The following is a 16,205-nucleotide window of genomic DNA, read 5'->3' as shown; positions in this document are numbered from 1 at the left end:
GCCATCCAAAAGGAGTGAGCGTTGGCTGTCTGCTCCTTGAAGGAGTTGGTACAGTGGGTTATCCGAAAAGCGTCTTTATGGTTTAATAACTTTGACATCAAAAAGTTCATTTCATTAATTACGCCTTTTGAAATATTATTTCTGATGGGCGTTCTTTTGCCAATATCTCTTGCTGTGATATAAACTTGTGCATAATTAATTTATAATTAATTCACAAGCAATTAGAAAAATATTAATTGAATAATTAGGTAATTTATAGCAATGAGTGTATTTTTCTCTGTAGTTAATCATATATTATGTTTTATTGAATTTGTTATACAAATTTAAACGTAATTAATTTGTAATCAGCAATGAAAAAACAAATATGAACTAATTAATCAAGTAACAACTTAATACATTAATTTGTCTATAAATTTATGAAGATTCATATGATAATATTCATTATCTTTTTGTGTAGTCTCCAGCTTCAATAATGAAATGTTTTTAATTTTGAATTTATGGGTGCTTGTTGAGTTGGCTTCACTGTAGTGAAAATCGAAGCTGGAAGCTGCATCTTTTGTTTAAGCAGCCCCAAAAAGTGCAAGTGCATCAGCTGGTGGCTGTGGCTCATGCTCCTCCTCGTGCTGATTCCACTGAGGTTGCTCCTGTCATGCATGCCAAATTTCTTTTTATTCAAAAATGTTTGTGGGCGACTTTGCGCTTTTCTTTCATCTTGCGTTGCAAGCGCTGCTGCTGCTACTTCTGCTCCGTTTCTTGCACGCTTTTCCAGATTTTCCAGCAGTTCCGCCCACCGCTCCTCTGGCCGCTGTTCATTTTGGCCTGCCGCAAACGCAGCACGCACTTAACTTTGCAGCTACCACAATGCTGCGGTGAAACTCATTACGAGCTTAGAATGCAAAAACGAAACCCAAGCCCCCACAAAATGCAGCAGCAGCAAGCAAAAGCAACAAAGTGTTCGACATGCCCAAAAAGCACCCACATCCACATGTTGGGGCCATCACACAGATTTTCCCGTGTTTTCTCAAGTTTCATATAAATCTTAATGAAGGCAAAGAAGTCAAACTGAGCTAATGATGTGTAAATTAAACGCAGACCACAATTTAATAAATAAATTGGAAAAAGTCGGTGATTAGAGATGATGGTTTGCGGTGTCAAGGATAGAAAAATTTCAACTGATTTATTGTGCTCATTAATTATTTTTAAGCCGAGAAAACATGAAATGTTTGGAATTTTATAACAGTCGATAGGATTTGAAGTGAAATTTCGCTGCAATTAAAATTGTATTGACTGGTTAAGAAGCAAATTCATTGCTTTCACTCTGCTTTTCAAGCACAAAACAATGACTTTAAAAACGAACAACGGCGGTAAAACAAAATGAGCTTGGCTTTTGGGGGCTGCGACTCAAATTTCACTCTTGAATGAGTCCATAATTCTGGTAATATTTTTTTTCCTACCTTGTCTGAAAGGGTAAATTGAAAAATTGGTGAATTTCAATTGATTGCTCCAGCATCAAATATGCAAATATCGCATAACTAACAAGTGAGCTTTACGAATCTTCTGCGCGCATGTTAATTAACAAAAAAAAAGAAAAAATTCAATAAAACCCAGCAACGAATGGCATGAACAAAACTAATCACACAGTATTTTTTAAGAGGAATGTATCTATCAAGTCAAGAGCTGCATGCGAAATATTAAAATATATAACTAAAACACCAACCCGAGATGGAAGAGTCGAAAAAGTTTTTAATAAAAAGCAATACGAAACATTTGTGCACTTTGACAGCAGCAACATGAAATGCAAAAGCAGCTGCCGCCGCAACGACAACTGTCTCAACGAGGAGTTGGACTCCAGCAGCAGTCGAGCTCCAAGCGGAGGAAGCCAGGAGGAAGTGGTGCAGCCGGAGGAGCAACTGCAGTTGGACCGGCCACAGTGCGGCGACAAGTTTCTTGGGGGCCGCCAATCGTGGCCGAAACGGATGTGGATTTGGCCAAAAACAGCAGCGGCAACAGCAATGGAAATGGAAATCGCAAAGCGGGCGGCAAGCAAAATGGATACCATGGCGTCAATAGACGGGCCACCACCACCAGGAATTGAAGCTGGGAAACTGTCGCAAAAAACTGTGGCAGCGAGACGAATGCCAAAATGGCTCCTGAAAATATGTATAAAAGCATAAATATTTAGCCGAATTGATGGCAAGAAAACAAAAAAAGAAACCGGCCAAAACCAACAAGGCACAAAGGCAGCAAGCGAAAGAGCCAGAAAAACAAAAGCAATTTGTATAAATAAAAGCGAGTCAAAAGTGCGACAGAGACAAAGGCAAAACAAATATTATAAATTGAAAAGAGGCAAGTCTTTGGATTGCTGTGTATAAAGAAAACTGTCTGCCCATCGACTTGAATATTCCTCAAAAAATACAGAATGACATAAACTTTTTGCATCAAATGTTGCAACAACTTTATTCGAAACTGGCAAAGAATTTAAGACTTTGACTTAAATACATTTGAAGAAGGACAAAAGGATTTCGTACTATAGAAATCCAAACTATTAATTAGTGGGAAATATGCTTCATACCATCTAATAAATTTAAGCAAGCTTTGGAATCTTTTGTAATTGTTAATATGCTATTTGTTTAGCAGTTATTTTGTAATTTTGGTGTAGTTAATTCAAGTGCACACTTAGCAATAACCTCTTCAAACTCATAAACTTACATGTAAATTGATACCTTTTTAGATTTAAGCACAAAATTAACTTTGCTGCAACGCAAAGTTGCCTCCATTAAGTTTTAAGAAGTGCACAACTTTTTGTTTTTTGGTTTTTGTAAATTCCATTCTGTACTGTGTGATATACGAATGTAATAAAAGTTCTTCGGCCAGGAAATGAGAACACAACTTTAACTTCATTCATGTTAAATGATGAGAAATTACGCAGAATAACTCGCCCATACATCAATTCATTTAAATGCGTTTATTAAAAAACTTTCGCACAGCAAAAATGCTGACAGCGACAACAACAAAAAAGAAGGGCGTCGTCGAGATTGATACAACAACAAGGAGCTATGGAGTCGGAAAGGATGGAAAAAGTGAAGCTCACATAATGGCACTTCAATATGTGTGGGGGAAAAATGGGGAAAATAGTGTATATTACGGGGGGATGGGGGTGAGAGGTGGAGATTTCATAGGGGACGGTTACCAACAGCTTGTTAGTGGCTTTGTTGGTCAGTACTTTTAACTAATGTGTTTTGTGCGACCATAGAAAATCTCAAGTACTCATAGAAGCTCAGACTCACATGCACCGGCTCCCTCATATGATCTACTTAAAGTGTGCACTGCAAGAAAAAATTGTATTTAAAAGGTCGACTAATATGGATATTGAACTGCTACTAACTAAAATAACTAAATCTGAAACTATTTACCTTCCGAATTTTTCACCTAATACTTAAAGCTATGCTTGACGCTTAACTAGAACTCCTTAAATAGTTACCCCTTATTTTTTTGAGTGCTGAACCGCAAAGGGTGTTGGTGTGAAAAAGGGGAGCTTGTATAGCCAGTCTGGGACTCCTTCAGTTTCGGCTCCTGACTGCATAAAATAACCGCATAAAATGTCGTTAAGTATAACGAAATTGAGTCTGCACATAAATTCAGATTATGAGATTAAAATGTTGTGATTTTCGCACATAGAAACGAGGTTTGGGTTGGCCAGAAAACCTTTTTTCTCGATGATGAAACCCAAAAAATGAGCTCTCAAATATTTTGGGTGGAAAATGCGATGGAATAAGCAGTGGCTGCCCCATCAAAGTGGCAACAACATCAACAGCAGGCAAGTCAATGTAATGAGTTTTTATCGCCCTTTTGGCCCGAAGCATAAATTTATGAAAAAACAACATTGCGGAGGCACAGTGGAATGAATCGGATGCAAACAGATATCAAATGTGGCAGGCTACTCTGGTTTGAAGAACTTATAGAATTTGCTTAAGCCACTTAAAAATGTTTAATATATATAGCATGGATTAAGTGGACTATATTTACAAGCATTTCGTTCAAACAAAATGCATTCCGTTCCACTGTCCATCTGATGAATAATAAAGAAGTTGCGGTTCTGGCCGGCGATCAAAGTCAAATATTTGGCTTGGATGTTTACAAATTGGGTCAGCTGGTCATTTGGCCTGGCCTCCAGCCGAACTACAGCTCCTCTTCGAATGTCTGGTTTTCACCCCCTTCGCTGTGAATTTTCCAGAAAATAAAGGCCGTGGATCTCAGCTGTCGCTTCATTATGACGCTAATTGCCAGGACATGCCGGCCAAAGGATTAGCAACACGTAAACCAAACACAAGCACAGCATTCGATGAGACCGCAAAAACCAGGACGAGCTAGAGCATGAGAGAACTCCATGGAAGAGGCGCTCGACTCATAAACATTTTAGTTTGACTTAATCCGGTTATATATCCGGATTAGCGACCATGAGTCCAACGAAGGTGTATTTTTTCGCTACTCCCGAGAACTTTACGACACTTTTTAGGTAATGAATGGGATTACATTTTTTTAATCCACCACCACCCGCTGGCTGTAAAAAAATTAGTGCCGAAAAAAAACAGTGCATTCAGGTCAGTTTTCGTTCTGGGAAACCGATTGACCTGCGGCCGTGGGTCTTATGAATGGGCAGGTCAGGAAAAAAGATTGCATATAAAATAAGCCGGCCACTCTGATGCAACCAGCAAACGGAGTCAAGCAACCACACGGTCAAGATGTGTCTCATAGAGCAAAACAAGGAAGTTAGGGATAACTGCAAGGAGAATCCTACCCAGAACTCGGTGGATTCATCACCAAAGTCACCCACCGCCGCATACGCAATGTTTTTGCACCGCGAAGAGCTGAGGAGAAGAAAACTCCATGTCTCTCGGGTTTCAGTCACCAAAATTCACCTGACCAGCGAGCTGATAGCTCAAACCAAGCAAAATATACGGCAATGCAGCTTCGAGGATCTGGAGATTCTGGCCAGGGAGACGCTCTTCAAGAAGAATCTGCAAAGAAATCTTTACTATCGACGCATGCACATCCATCAACTGATGTTAAGCAAGAAGAAACAGCAGGCCAAGGACCAAAAGTGAAATTATTAACAATGTTATTTAGTATAAGAACAGCAAAAGTGATTTTTACATTTATAAATATTATTAAGACAATAAAACACTTTGAAAATTGCAAAAGCTTTAATTGAGGATAAATGGAGCAAAGTGAAAACATATTCCTTCTAAGAAACATCCTTTGAATTCATAAATATACCGCTTTCCACTTTAAGTAAACGAACTTACCCATTTACAATAAAGAATATCTGAGATCCACTCGAAAAGATAGAGTTTACCCAAGCTAAAACTTAAATTAAACTTCAGTCATTTGTGAAAGCCAAAGTGACGGGGCAAATGCGCCTCACATTCACATCTTATCTTTGCCCCGGCAAAAGTGCAATTTCCCATTTAAATATTTGATTATGTATACGTATTCGCCCAGTCGTAATTGTCAGAGAGCAAAGTGTCGGCGTCGACCTGCACTTGTAATGGGTGTAAAAACAAATTTGCACATGATTACCAAAAAACCCGGTCGGCGAAACTGCGAACATTTAATACAACTCAAACAAAATGGGGCGTTGCATAAATTTGAACAGGCCAAAGGGGTTGTAGAAAAATGCTTGCCTTTTTAGACTACATAAATTTTAATTAAATGTCACTCATACGCCATGTACGCCAAGCACAATGTGTGTGTGCGTGTGTGCGTGCAACGGAGTGCTGTTTGCTGCGATGGTGTGAGTGCTGTGTCTGTGAGTGGTGCGACAAATGAATGCACATGAAAGTGGCGCACGAATTACACTTTATTGAACAGCAGGAGCCAGGACGAAGGGGGGTACACAGGACGAAGAACGAAGGACAATGGCGACGAGAGTGGAGCTCATCTAAAGGGAAGCGTAAAACAAAGCAGGACACCAAGGAGTCCGAAGGGTTTTCGCCCCTCCGCAGCTGTGCGTTTTTCGCAATTTTCCACAAATTTATTTTATGGCTGCTGCCAAATAGTTGCACAAAAATAAACTCTTTTTTAAGTTCCTTATTATATAGGTATCAACATTTTTTGACGCGTTAAATTTGAATTTAGAAATTTATTGTAAAAATATTTTCAAAGTAATAATAGCTTCGATATTATAAGCTCTGGGAAAACAATTTCGAGAGCTTAACACATTTATAAGTACATACGTTTTGATTATGCAATTAAACATGAATTTAAATAATTTCTTAGAATTCAGAAAAATCCTTATTTTAATTCCAGAAAAGGAAACACGGAAAATGGGTACAGGTACAGATTTTCTTATTTTTTGGCAGCTAGCTGTAATTATTACTTTTTGGCCAACTTTTTTGCGTCTTTTTGTGTGTCTACTAGCAATTTGTTTGTTTCCATTGGTGGCGAATCTGCGGCGTTTCCTTTTTCGTGCATTTTCATTAAACTTTAACAGCATGCATTATTCATTTTCTACAACAATTGCTATTGTAAATTTGGAAAATAGAAGAAAATTTCGCTTTCCAGTTCACTGTGCCTAATGAAAACCCATCAGGAGCAGCAACATCTTTCGCTGGCACTCGAAACTTTTACAATAATTTCAACATATGCGTCTGGCCTTCTTGACAAATTAACTCAAGTGCGCAATGAAGTGTTTATTGTGCTGGAAAAACTTTTTTTTTTTGGTGGCCATGCTGAGCTCAAGGCGTGGTCACGAAAAATCAGGATATGCGCAAGGATATACGCGTGTTTACATACTTTTTTTTGCAACAATCGAGCGGATAGAGATGACATTATTAATCATTAAAAAGCTAAAATATATTAATAGCATTGATAAAAAGTATTCAAATGTTAAATCTGATAAATAATTTAATTTTAAACAATTTTAAACAAAATACGGAAAATAGATTTGGGTATTAAGTTCTCGAATTAATATATTTCAAATTTATAAACTGTTTATAAAAAATTTTAAAAAATGCCACCACTGAAAGCTCTGCCTGAACGTAATCGTCATGCTGGCTTAAAGCAATTTGTTATTAATTTCCGCGTTGAAAAGTTGAAAAAGCAAACTTTTTCTTTGCTTTGTTTCGGCTCTTTCGCTTTTCCCCATATTTTCCCGAACTTTCCATCTCTTTTCCGCTGCCCCAGTGTGTCTCAGTGCCACTTGGCATTCATTTAATGCGAAAAGTTATTGTCGTTTTTCGTTCTTGTTGTTGTCGCTTGTGTGTTGCCACATTAAAACATGGCCCATAATGGTTAACAAGGCATTTGCTTGTTGACCATCGACCAAATGACCGGCAAAACTTGTGCTTACATTGTTCAACATGTGTAATAAATATATATTTCCACCGCCACCCTTCCAAAATGAATGTCCATATATTTGTGTGCGTTCGTTAAAATATAATACATATGAGTTAGTACATAAAGGGAAATTAAAAATAAGGCAATGCATTTTGAACTATAAACATTAATTTCATTTTAAATATATATCACATTTTTCAATGATAAAATTTGTCCTTCTCAAATTAATTTCTTATATTAAATATCAATTGTTTTTATGAATGCGTCATTCTAGCTATTCAAAAGTAGTGTTTAATAATAAAACAAATATTTTGTAAAATATCTCATAAAATAGCAACATATTTCCCCAGGTAATAAATTGGAATTTTCCACCTTTGTGCGATGAGTTGGCAAAGTTCGTCGTAATACAAACATATTCGAAATGCACGCGCCGCGAAGTAAGCAATGAAAAATGTGGGGAAACAACAATGTTAATACGCCTGCCAAAGGAGCCCCGAAAGGGGGCGTGGCAGGTCCTAGGGGCTAAAGGAAGTGTGTCAGTGTCAGTGCGCTGGATGAAAGTGCAAGTTTTGCTTATTGTTTGCAATGCTGCCACTGCTCCAGTGCCTCCTCCAGTAACCTTCGGCCAAGAACAATAAAACTGCTGGAAAATGAAACTGAAATGAAACGTCGTCCCATGCAAATGCGAATTGGAAAAGTATGAAAAGCGCAAATGCCAGGGAAAAATAAAATTTTAAATTCCTTTTTCTATATCTCATGGCAGAGAGTTGTAATCTACTTAGTGTCTCAAAATTCTATTTGTTTGCTATACTGATTTTTATTTTATTTAACTAATAGTACACAAGCTTTAACTTTGATTTAAGCTCTCTTAGTTCGTATTTTAGTTTAAATTTTTCGTTTGAATTACTCATTATTTTCTGGCTAGGATATTTAGCAGGCCTGTATGCAACCTCTTTGCTAACTTCCTCCATTGGGAGGCGACAGCGATGCATTCACATGGCCAACACATTTGCACTTGACTGAAACGCGTTGGCCGCCTGCCTTGTAGTTGGTTTTCGTCTGATACTGGCGATGCCACGCCCCTTGCTGCGGGAAAATAGGGAGGGCAGAATCGGGAACACGCGTTGTGGAGCTGCCATAGAAAGTTCCGTGAAGTGACTGGCGGGTTTCGTGTAACCAAGACACCATCCGGACTCCTGACGTGGCGCCTTTTGTTGGCCGGAGCCTTGGGGCCGGGCTTATGGGGCAGCAAAATGGATTTTGGAAGGGGTCCGCCATCCGGAATGCAATACAGGAGATGCACACACAAAGCGTGCACTTAGAGAAAAGGGAATAAATGAATGTTTATTAAAATAAAATATAGTTGCTTAAATAGACAACTTGATTAACGAGTTAACTTTAAACTTTACTCGTATATAAAACCACCTTTTATTTGCTTATTTAAACTAATTAATTGTGTATGAACGCATCTATGCCTCTTATTTTATTTATATAGTCCCCTAAATGTTTTATGTGTACACCTTCATGCCAGTTCAGTGCATTTATTAACAACATAAAGTGCCAAATCACGACAGGTGCCAAAATCTCGTTAAAAAAAAACTGAAATAAACTTTTGCCAGCTGAAAATGCAGCTTGAATAACCGTCATTCCCCCTGCGCTATCCACTCTCTCTATCTTTCAAAGCCTTTAAATAATTATAAAACTTTATCTCTTCTCTGGACACACGCAAACATGAACCCCTCACTACCGTCCATGTCCATTGAACGTCACTTTGACTAAAGCCAAATAGAATTAAACCCTGAAAAATATTTGATCTAAATTCCGGAATTCCTAACCCAACGCCCACCGCTCACCGTTTTTTCCCGACACGCCACACCGAATCCAGCATCCCATCCAACGTCCTGATGCCATTTTCATGCCCAATCTCCCCCAGAAAGCGCAGCAGCGGCAGCCACAGGAACACAAATCCCTCCACAAAGCGCCCGATGACACAGAGGCTCCAAAGCAGCAGCAGCAGTCCTTTGATGTAGCCACAAATGCCAATGGGTTCTCCCTGCCAGCGAAAAATCCGGAGGATCCGGGTGGAAAACCCCCATTGGTGCCGATGCGACAGCATCACTCGAAAGTGACGCGCCCACCCCCGCCGCCGACGCTTTTCCTGGAAAACTCACTGCTGCAGCGCCAGTTCGCGAATCCAATTAGTTACTTGGGTGGACCGCGGCTGCAGCCGCGCAGTAATCGCACCAGCATCGACTCGATATTATCGCTGGATTAGCACCGCAGCCAGTTTCCAGTTCTCCGCCCACTCCAATCCGTGGAAAACCTCGCAGACTAGTCACAAACTGTCAACTGGTGGGCGGGAAAACCCCCAGTGGATCCTCTTCCCCAATGCCACAACGTCCTCAACTTGGGAACTCAAAGTTTAAAACTTAAAAATTGTTAGCTAGACCTAGTTAAAATACAAATAAATTGTTAAAAATTATCGTTTTGTTTGTTACAAAGAAACGAAACCTAAATGTGGAAACGTAAGTATATTTACTCAAGATAAAAGGGAAATCCAGTACTCCAAAAATAAAATATAAATTTAAAGGTAGCTGCTCAATTAATTTTCCATTAAAATCCAGGGCATTTCGTACGTATAAATATTTTTATTTGATTAAATTAGTTTCTGCGTTATTCGCCACATTGGATCGCTTAAATAAGAATGCATACACTTTTCGCTTAGCTATACACCTTTGATCTTAAAATAAATTGTGTTTAAGCCTACAATGAGTTTATGTTCCGCCCACTGGTTACTGATTTATCCCCCTGTGGATTATACCCACTAAAAAACCGAGCCGATCGCAGTGGGACCTTGTGGAGGGGCGTGAATAAAAAGCCCTGGACATGGCTAGGGGGCGTGTTGGTGAGGGGGCGAGGGGATGAGACGACGCTAGGTGAAATCCGGTGGCTTGTACTTCGGCGGTCGCTTAATTGGCTTCTATAACCAATTGCGGCCGCCACGTCAAATGTTGTTCTCCTTGGCGCCCTTGGCCCCGGCACCGGAACCTGATCCCGATCCGGATCCGGCATTAGCTGTCGCTCCGGCGTCATTATCGCTCTTGTTGTTACTGTTGTTGTTGCTATTCGTATTGGACGCCGTCGACTCCTCGCCATCAGCTCCGTCGCCTGAAAACAGCATCATGATTTAGTTAGAACCATTATATTTAAAATTACTAATCTTTAATCACTCACCCTTTTCCTTTTCGTCCTTGATTTCGCTGGACGTCTCTGAGGACGCCTTGTTGCTGTTGGTGTCCTTGTCAAGACGCGGCCGCTTCCGCTGACCCTTGTACGTCCGGTTATCCCTGCGACCGCCCTCGCCCTCATCCTCCGAATCGGAGTACTCGTTCTCGGGCACAATGCGCTTGTCCTTGTCGCTCTGCGGCAGGCGATCGTCCTTGTCGACCTTGTCCTCGTCGTCGGACTCATCGTTGATGGCATCCTCGGGAATCGCTTGGATTTGCACGCCCGGAGCGTGAGGCAGCATGCGCAGGTTCTCAAACAGACGGTTCTTGATCTTCTCCAGGTACTCGGATGTATTCTGATTCGTCATATTGCTGGGGCTTATGTGCAGCTTGAAATCGGGTCCAAAGTACTCGAAGTAATCGTTGTAGGGCAGTTCGTTGGCTATCTCCACGGCCAGTGCCACGGAGGTCTCATAGGTCCAGCAGCGGGATACGTTACGAATGGTATAACCACCACCGCCGACCATCAGGAATGGCAGGTTATACTTCTTCACGAACTCCACGCATTTGCCGTGACCCTTGACGGTGAGATTGAAGCAACCTAACCGATCGCCAGTCAGCGAATCGGCGCCACACTGCAGCACCACGGCTGCCGGCTGGAATGTTTCCATCACCTTGCTGATAATGGGCACAAATATGCTCTCGTACGCGTCATCATCCATGCCATCACGCAGGGGTATATTCACCGCATAGTACTTCCCCTTTCCGGCGCCAATGTCTCGCAGATCGCCGGTGCCCGGGAAATACTCTCCGTACTTGTGGAAGCTGACAGTCATCACACGATCGGTGGTATAGAACGCCTCCTCCACGCCATCGCCGTGATGGACGTCTATGTCTATGTAGAGAACACGCTGGTGGTATTTAAGCAGCTCCAGAATTCCCAGGACAATGTCGTTGACGTAGCAGAAGCCCGAGGCCTCCGATTTCTTAGCGTGATGCAGTCCACCGCCCCAATTGATGCAGATCTCCGAGGCTTGCTTATTCAGTTTTACGGCCGCCGCTACGGATCCTCCGGCGGACAGTTGGCAAAACTCGTACAGTCCATCGAAGACGGGACAATCTTCGCCGACATTGAATCGCTGCATCTGCTTGTTGTACTCCGACATGTTGTCTGGCCGAATGGATCGCAGGAACCGGACGTACTCGTCCGAGTGGAACTTGGTCATCTCATCGGCAGTGGCTTTATGGGGACGCTGGAATAGAGATATTTGCGTTTAAATCTATTTGTTATACACTGGAAATTTTCGATTATTTCCCATCTCTAATTTCATCATAAAATAACTCACGTATATTTCCATTTTTCGATAGAGCCCATAGTTGAGCAGCAGGTTGTGGGTCATGCGTATGCGGTGCGGCTTCATGGGATGACCCTGGCCATAGTAGTAGTTGCCAATGTCGCCTAGGGATCAAAAATCGCAATTATGAGCACCTTGAAAAAGTAATTATTTGCCACGCTATGCGGAATACAAATTTTACGGCCACTGTCGGCGAGGCGTCTGTCTGAGAGCAGCACTTTTCCCGAACGACCGCAGTGGTCGCACTTTCGCCCCGAACGAAAAAGCAACAAAATCACATAGAAGAGGAAGAGAGATATCAGGTACATACACACACACGCATGCAAGCGCACTGCGGTCGTATGGAAAAAGTGCGCTGTGGACCGGAACGCGCTCGTACAGTCGCCGTAAAACTTGAAATTTGCAAAAAATGCTATCATCTGATGCTAAGTGGATGCGGAAAAAAACACCAAGTCGGCGTGGTAAACCTAGCTGGCACTTTGTAATCACAAATTACGCATATAGTAGGTCTTTTACTTAATTTAAGTGCTCAAAACTTACTATCGTAGTAGTAACAAACGCGCTTTTTGCTGTGCGACTGCATTTTGCGGTGCTGTCGGCGGGTCTTAAATCCCCTTAAAGTTGATGTTCTCCTATTCTTCGACGATCGGAAGAACTCGCGAGCTCAGAAGATGGTTTACTTTGGCGCCGGTCCGACTTCTGGCACTTTGATGCCACTATATAGCCGAAATCGGAGCACACAAGACAAATTCGCGAAGAGGAAACCTCTGCAGATGGGCAGTGTGACCGCGGACTTTTTAAAATCTACACTTCCCGGCACTGCAGAATATACTTTTAATACTAAATGCATGTATACCGAAAATACCAAACAAATATAGTTAATTATTAACTAAATAAATATATTTGATAAAAATACATATGATATACGAATACCCTTTTTATACAGAAAGAATAAACAATCAGGCGTATGCACTTATTTATAAAATTTAAAAATATCACGGAATTTTTTGAGCGCAATAAGCAAGGATCATTTCTAAGTTTATAATGTGATGTTGAATGGCTAAGATCTCGTTGCAGCGTCTTAAGCCGATACAAGAGTTGTCGTTGGAACACATTTACAGTATCGGAAGTATTGATATAGATTTCAAAATGTTCTATAAAAATATAAATGATTCATTATACTTTAAGAAAATGTAACTTAAATAATGTAATTCAAAAAAAGAAATACTAGGTTGTAGTCCGGGGTAAATCATCTTAAATCGATTAATCGATAGGAATTCCACGCTAATATCGAACTTTGCCCATCGCCAGAAGGTGCATTCCCTCTCTCTCTTTCAGAGCGTATCCTATCTCTCTCTAAAATCCACCGCAGTTTCCCACGATTTTCCTTCTCACTCTAAAATACACCGTTGAACGACTCGGACGCGATTTTCCAGCCCGGGTGATTTTCCTCCTCGGTCGGCGTTTTTCGGCGGCTTCTTATCGACAAACAATAGTGCTCAAGTACAACGAGATTTTGTAGTGTTTTGGAGTTGCTGAATTAGGGGCGATTGCTAATTGAAAAAAATTAATAAAACGGCGACGCGTAAGTTTCCAACTCCCCCATGTGCGAGTGTGCGTGTGTGCCCTGTGTGTGTGTGTGAAAAAAAGAGAAAGAAGAATGGAGTTGCAGTGGAAACACAAACACGCTCTCTCGCTCAATCTCCCTCGCACGCACACACTCACTGGGCGAATGAAGAAGTGGAAAAATTAAAACCGAAGTAAAGTGACAAAGCGGAGTGACCAATAATGCAAGAATAAACATATGAAACCCGCAGTGAACATTTAAAACAAAATTAATACTTTTCATAGGCGGCTAAAACATCCTGCGCAGCTTTTCTCTTTCCAACTTTTCTCTTTTTCCCGGAAGAGTATTTTTCTATCCCTTTCCCCCCCGGAGACCAACGCCTCTCCGCAACTTTCTGTTACTTTTTGTTAACTTCTCCCCTTCTTTCTTTCGGTTTTCCTCCTGTTTTTCTCTCTGTTGTTGTTGCTGTGCCCGCAGGATACTTAAGACTTTTTTGCTGGCGTTTAATTATAGTTTTGCTCACTCTCTTTCCCGCATCTCTTTTTCCAATTAGCGCCGAAGTTCCGCGCAAAGTAAAAAGCAAAAATATAGTATTTCTTGTTTTTATTTGGCCCGCAGACCGTGCAGTAAAAACAACAACTTTAACTACAGCTGCAGGCGTAACTGTAAAGTCCGCTTTGCTTTTGATAGCAAATAAAGAGAATCGGAATCTGCATCAAAGTTTTGATTTATTCTAATTAAAAAAGGTAAGTGCGATATAAAACCGGATTATAGCTCCTTTTCATTCGCACCTCCTTGGCCCGAAGTGCCGTTAGGAAGAGAAGCCAATGAACGCAAATAAGTAAACACAAAAACTAAAAAAAAAAGAGTGCGAGATTTGCTCTCCCGCTGCATTTCTATTTATGCTTCTGTAGATGATAATGTGTACAGTGAAAAGTGGAAAGATGAAAAAATGATGAAGAAATTGAATAAAGCTTAACTTAACGAATCTTAAGACTTGTTTGTACTATTTCGATAACTATTCTTCAGGCTTTTTAAAATTCCAATTGGAGTAAAGTTGAAATGTTTGTTGCTTTATATGATAGTTTGGTTCTAAAAATTTATTAGCAACCACTAAATTGTTTCTGGTTCACTTTATCGAGGGTCTACCGTATTTAGTTATTGCTCCGGCTGCTGTAAAAAGTCAAAGAGCATTTGTTGTTGCTGCTATTGTAATTGCCTCCAATTTGTGGAGAGTCATTGGATGATGAGTGAATGGGGGCGGGGAAGGGAGATGGAAAGAAGAAGCTCAAGAGCAGCAGGCGTCGGCGCAGCAGCTGCTCCTTCTCTCTCTCTTCCTCTCGCTCTCTCCATCTGGTTTATCCCTTGTGCGCTATTTTGGGCATTTGTGCTTATTTATTTACCTTTTGGTGGCTTGTTTATTAACCCCTCCTCTTCCCTTCTACTCTAAATCGCTCCATGTGCTTTGAAGTTCAAGCCACAAAATTTGTTTTTATTTTTTTTATTTGTTCGTTTTTTTTTTTTGTACATTTGTAGCTTATCTGTTGCAGTAAAGTTTCACCCTCACTCCAAAAATTAAAACCCCTTCAATTAACATTGCTGCCGTCTGTTTTCTGTCTCTGCTACTTCTTTCCTTTTTTCCTCAGTTGTCTTTCCTTTTTTCTCCTTTTACTTTTTGTGGCCAGCCGCTGATAAAGACCGCAAATAGTTTGTCTTTGCTTCACATTTTTTGAGTACAGTGGCTATCGCTTAAAGGTAACTAAAAACGAAACAGGAAACTTTCAGGAAGTACAGAGGAATTCCAGTCCTAACAGAGTTTCTTTTTCAGAACTCGATTTGTTTCTTTAAGATTAATTAGGGTGAATTGATATCCGAATTTGGGGAGCTCATTTAAGCAAATACTTAAATAAACCTTTTCCCAAAAACATTTAAATCCGAGTCACAAATCTTATCTGTGCCCTTTTATGTTGGCCGTTGAAAATCATAGCCATTTATCACTGTACAGATTTTTATCGCCGCTTCTTCTGGAGTCTGTTGCTCTTTAACCCTTAATTGGTGAGTGGGGGTTTTCAATGGAGATCCATTTGAGTGCAACTGGGCAATTATGCTGCTTGGCCGCTGTCCGCTCCTAAACCCCATTCCCTTCGCCTTCCGTTTTAGTGCCCCCTCGTCTTTGACCCCCTTGCTAAATCATTGCAAAATGGCAATCGCAAAATGCTCTCAAACAAGTAAATCTGCTTAGCTCGACTAACGGCAAACTTGTTGAGATCTTTTCATTTCTCTATTTTGCTCGCAGTTCGCTCGCTGTTGTTGTTCTTCTTCGAATTTCCTATTTTGCACACAAAGCGTTTTACATGATACGGACGACCACAAAGGCAAAGAGTCAATCGAAAAGGGGAGCGGGTGGCGGATGAAGGGGATAACACAGCGTGGGAGGTGCAATATGGAGAATCCAAACGAATAAAAAGTAGTCAAAGCAACAGAAGTAGAGACGGAAGAAGCGGAACAAGTAGAAAACTCAATTGTTCACCGCTCTCTTTTAGCTCCTCCTTTGTTCCTTTCCCTGCCAGCTGTGCGTGTATGTGTGCGTGTTTGGCCACTTAGCCAGCAAACAATGCGCACAGCAGCAGCGTTTTATTGATAAGAACTGAAAATGAAAAAAGGCGAGGGAAGTGAAGAGAGGAGAGAAGAGCGACGAAGGCCAGGAAAAGTGGAAAG

The 16,205-nt window shown here is 40.9% G+C and overlaps 4 protein-coding genes across 11 annotated transcripts in view; 3 read left to right on the top strand and 1 right to left on the bottom strand.

Annotated features, from left to right (window-relative positions):
* Window positions 1-9,820, top strand: part of LOC6610813 (contactin-associated protein-like 2) — a 57,627-nt gene extending 47,807 nt beyond the window's left edge. For 2 of the 7 annotated variants that reach the window (XM_032719560.1, XM_032719559.1), the window contains exon 21: window positions 9,224-9,820. In XM_032719560.1, coding sequence (XP_032575451.1) covers window positions 9,224-9,613 — 390 coding nt within the window. In that variant the 3' untranslated portion in view covers window positions 9,614-9,820. Of the gene's footprint in view, window positions 1-1,783; window positions 2,896-6,309; window positions 6,382-9,119 lie in introns of those variants that run through there. The other 5 variants (XM_032719558.1, XM_032719564.1, XM_032719563.1 and 2 more) reach the window with 5 other exon arrangements.
* Window positions 3,182-6,291, top strand: LOC6610810. Its single transcript, XM_032719566.1, has one exon. The coding sequence runs from the start codon at window positions 4,743-4,745 to the stop codon at window positions 5,103-5,105; it is 363 nt and encodes a 120-aa protein (XP_032575457.1). The 5' UTR covers window positions 3,182-4,742; the 3' UTR covers window positions 5,106-6,291.
* Window positions 9,821-9,966: 146 nt separating the features above from the next.
* LOC6610808 (histone deacetylase HDAC1) lies at window positions 9,967-12,704 on the bottom strand. Its single transcript, XM_002035338.2, has 4 exons — window positions 12,461-12,704; window positions 11,912-12,024; window positions 10,573-11,818; window positions 9,967-10,506 (listed from the first exon to the last, which is right to left on the bottom strand). The coding sequence occupies exons 1-4, from the start codon at window positions 12,501-12,503 to the stop codon at window positions 10,343-10,345; spliced, it is 1,566 nt and encodes a 521-aa protein (XP_002035374.1). The 5' UTR covers window positions 12,504-12,704; the 3' UTR covers window positions 9,967-10,342.
* Window positions 12,705-13,261: 557 nt separating this feature from the next.
* Window positions 13,262-16,205, top strand: part of LOC6610805 (tyrosine-protein kinase Src64B) — a 32,640-nt gene continuing 29,696 nt past the window's right edge. The window contains exons 1-2 of one of the 2 annotated variants that reach the window (XM_032718579.1): window positions 13,262-13,505; window positions 14,106-14,233. The gene's annotated coding sequence lies outside the window, so the exon portion shown is untranslated. Of the gene's footprint in view, window positions 13,506-14,092; window positions 14,234-16,205 lie in introns of those variants that run through there. The other variant, XM_002035335.2, reaches the window with a different exon arrangement.

The sequence above is a fragment of the Drosophila sechellia genome, chromosome 3L (assembly GCF_004382195.2).
Source record: "Drosophila sechellia strain sech25 chromosome 3L, ASM438219v1, whole genome shotgun sequence".
NCBI classification, from domain to species: domain Eukaryota; kingdom Metazoa; phylum Arthropoda; class Insecta; order Diptera; family Drosophilidae; genus Drosophila; species Drosophila sechellia.
This window is presented reverse-complemented; position numbering and strand designations above follow the sequence as displayed.

Excerpts from the sequence above, each read along its gene's own strand:
- LOC6610810 (XM_032719566.1), top strand. The coding sequence starts at position 4,743 with ATGTGTCTCATAGAGCAAAACAAGGAAGTTAGGGATAACTGCAAGGAG.
- LOC6610808 (XM_002035338.2), bottom strand. The coding sequence starts at position 12,503 with ATGCAGTCGCACAGCAAAAAGCGCGTTTGTTACTACTACGATA. Across the intron at positions 12,025-12,460 it reads CGTTTGTTACTACTACGATA|GCGACATTGGCAACTACTAC; the intron begins GTAAGTTTTGAG and ends TTTGATCCCTAG. Across the intron at positions 10,507-10,572 it reads CAAGGACGAAAAGGAAAAGG|GCGACGGAGCTGATGGCGAG; the intron begins GTGAGTGATTAA and ends TGCTGTTTTCAG.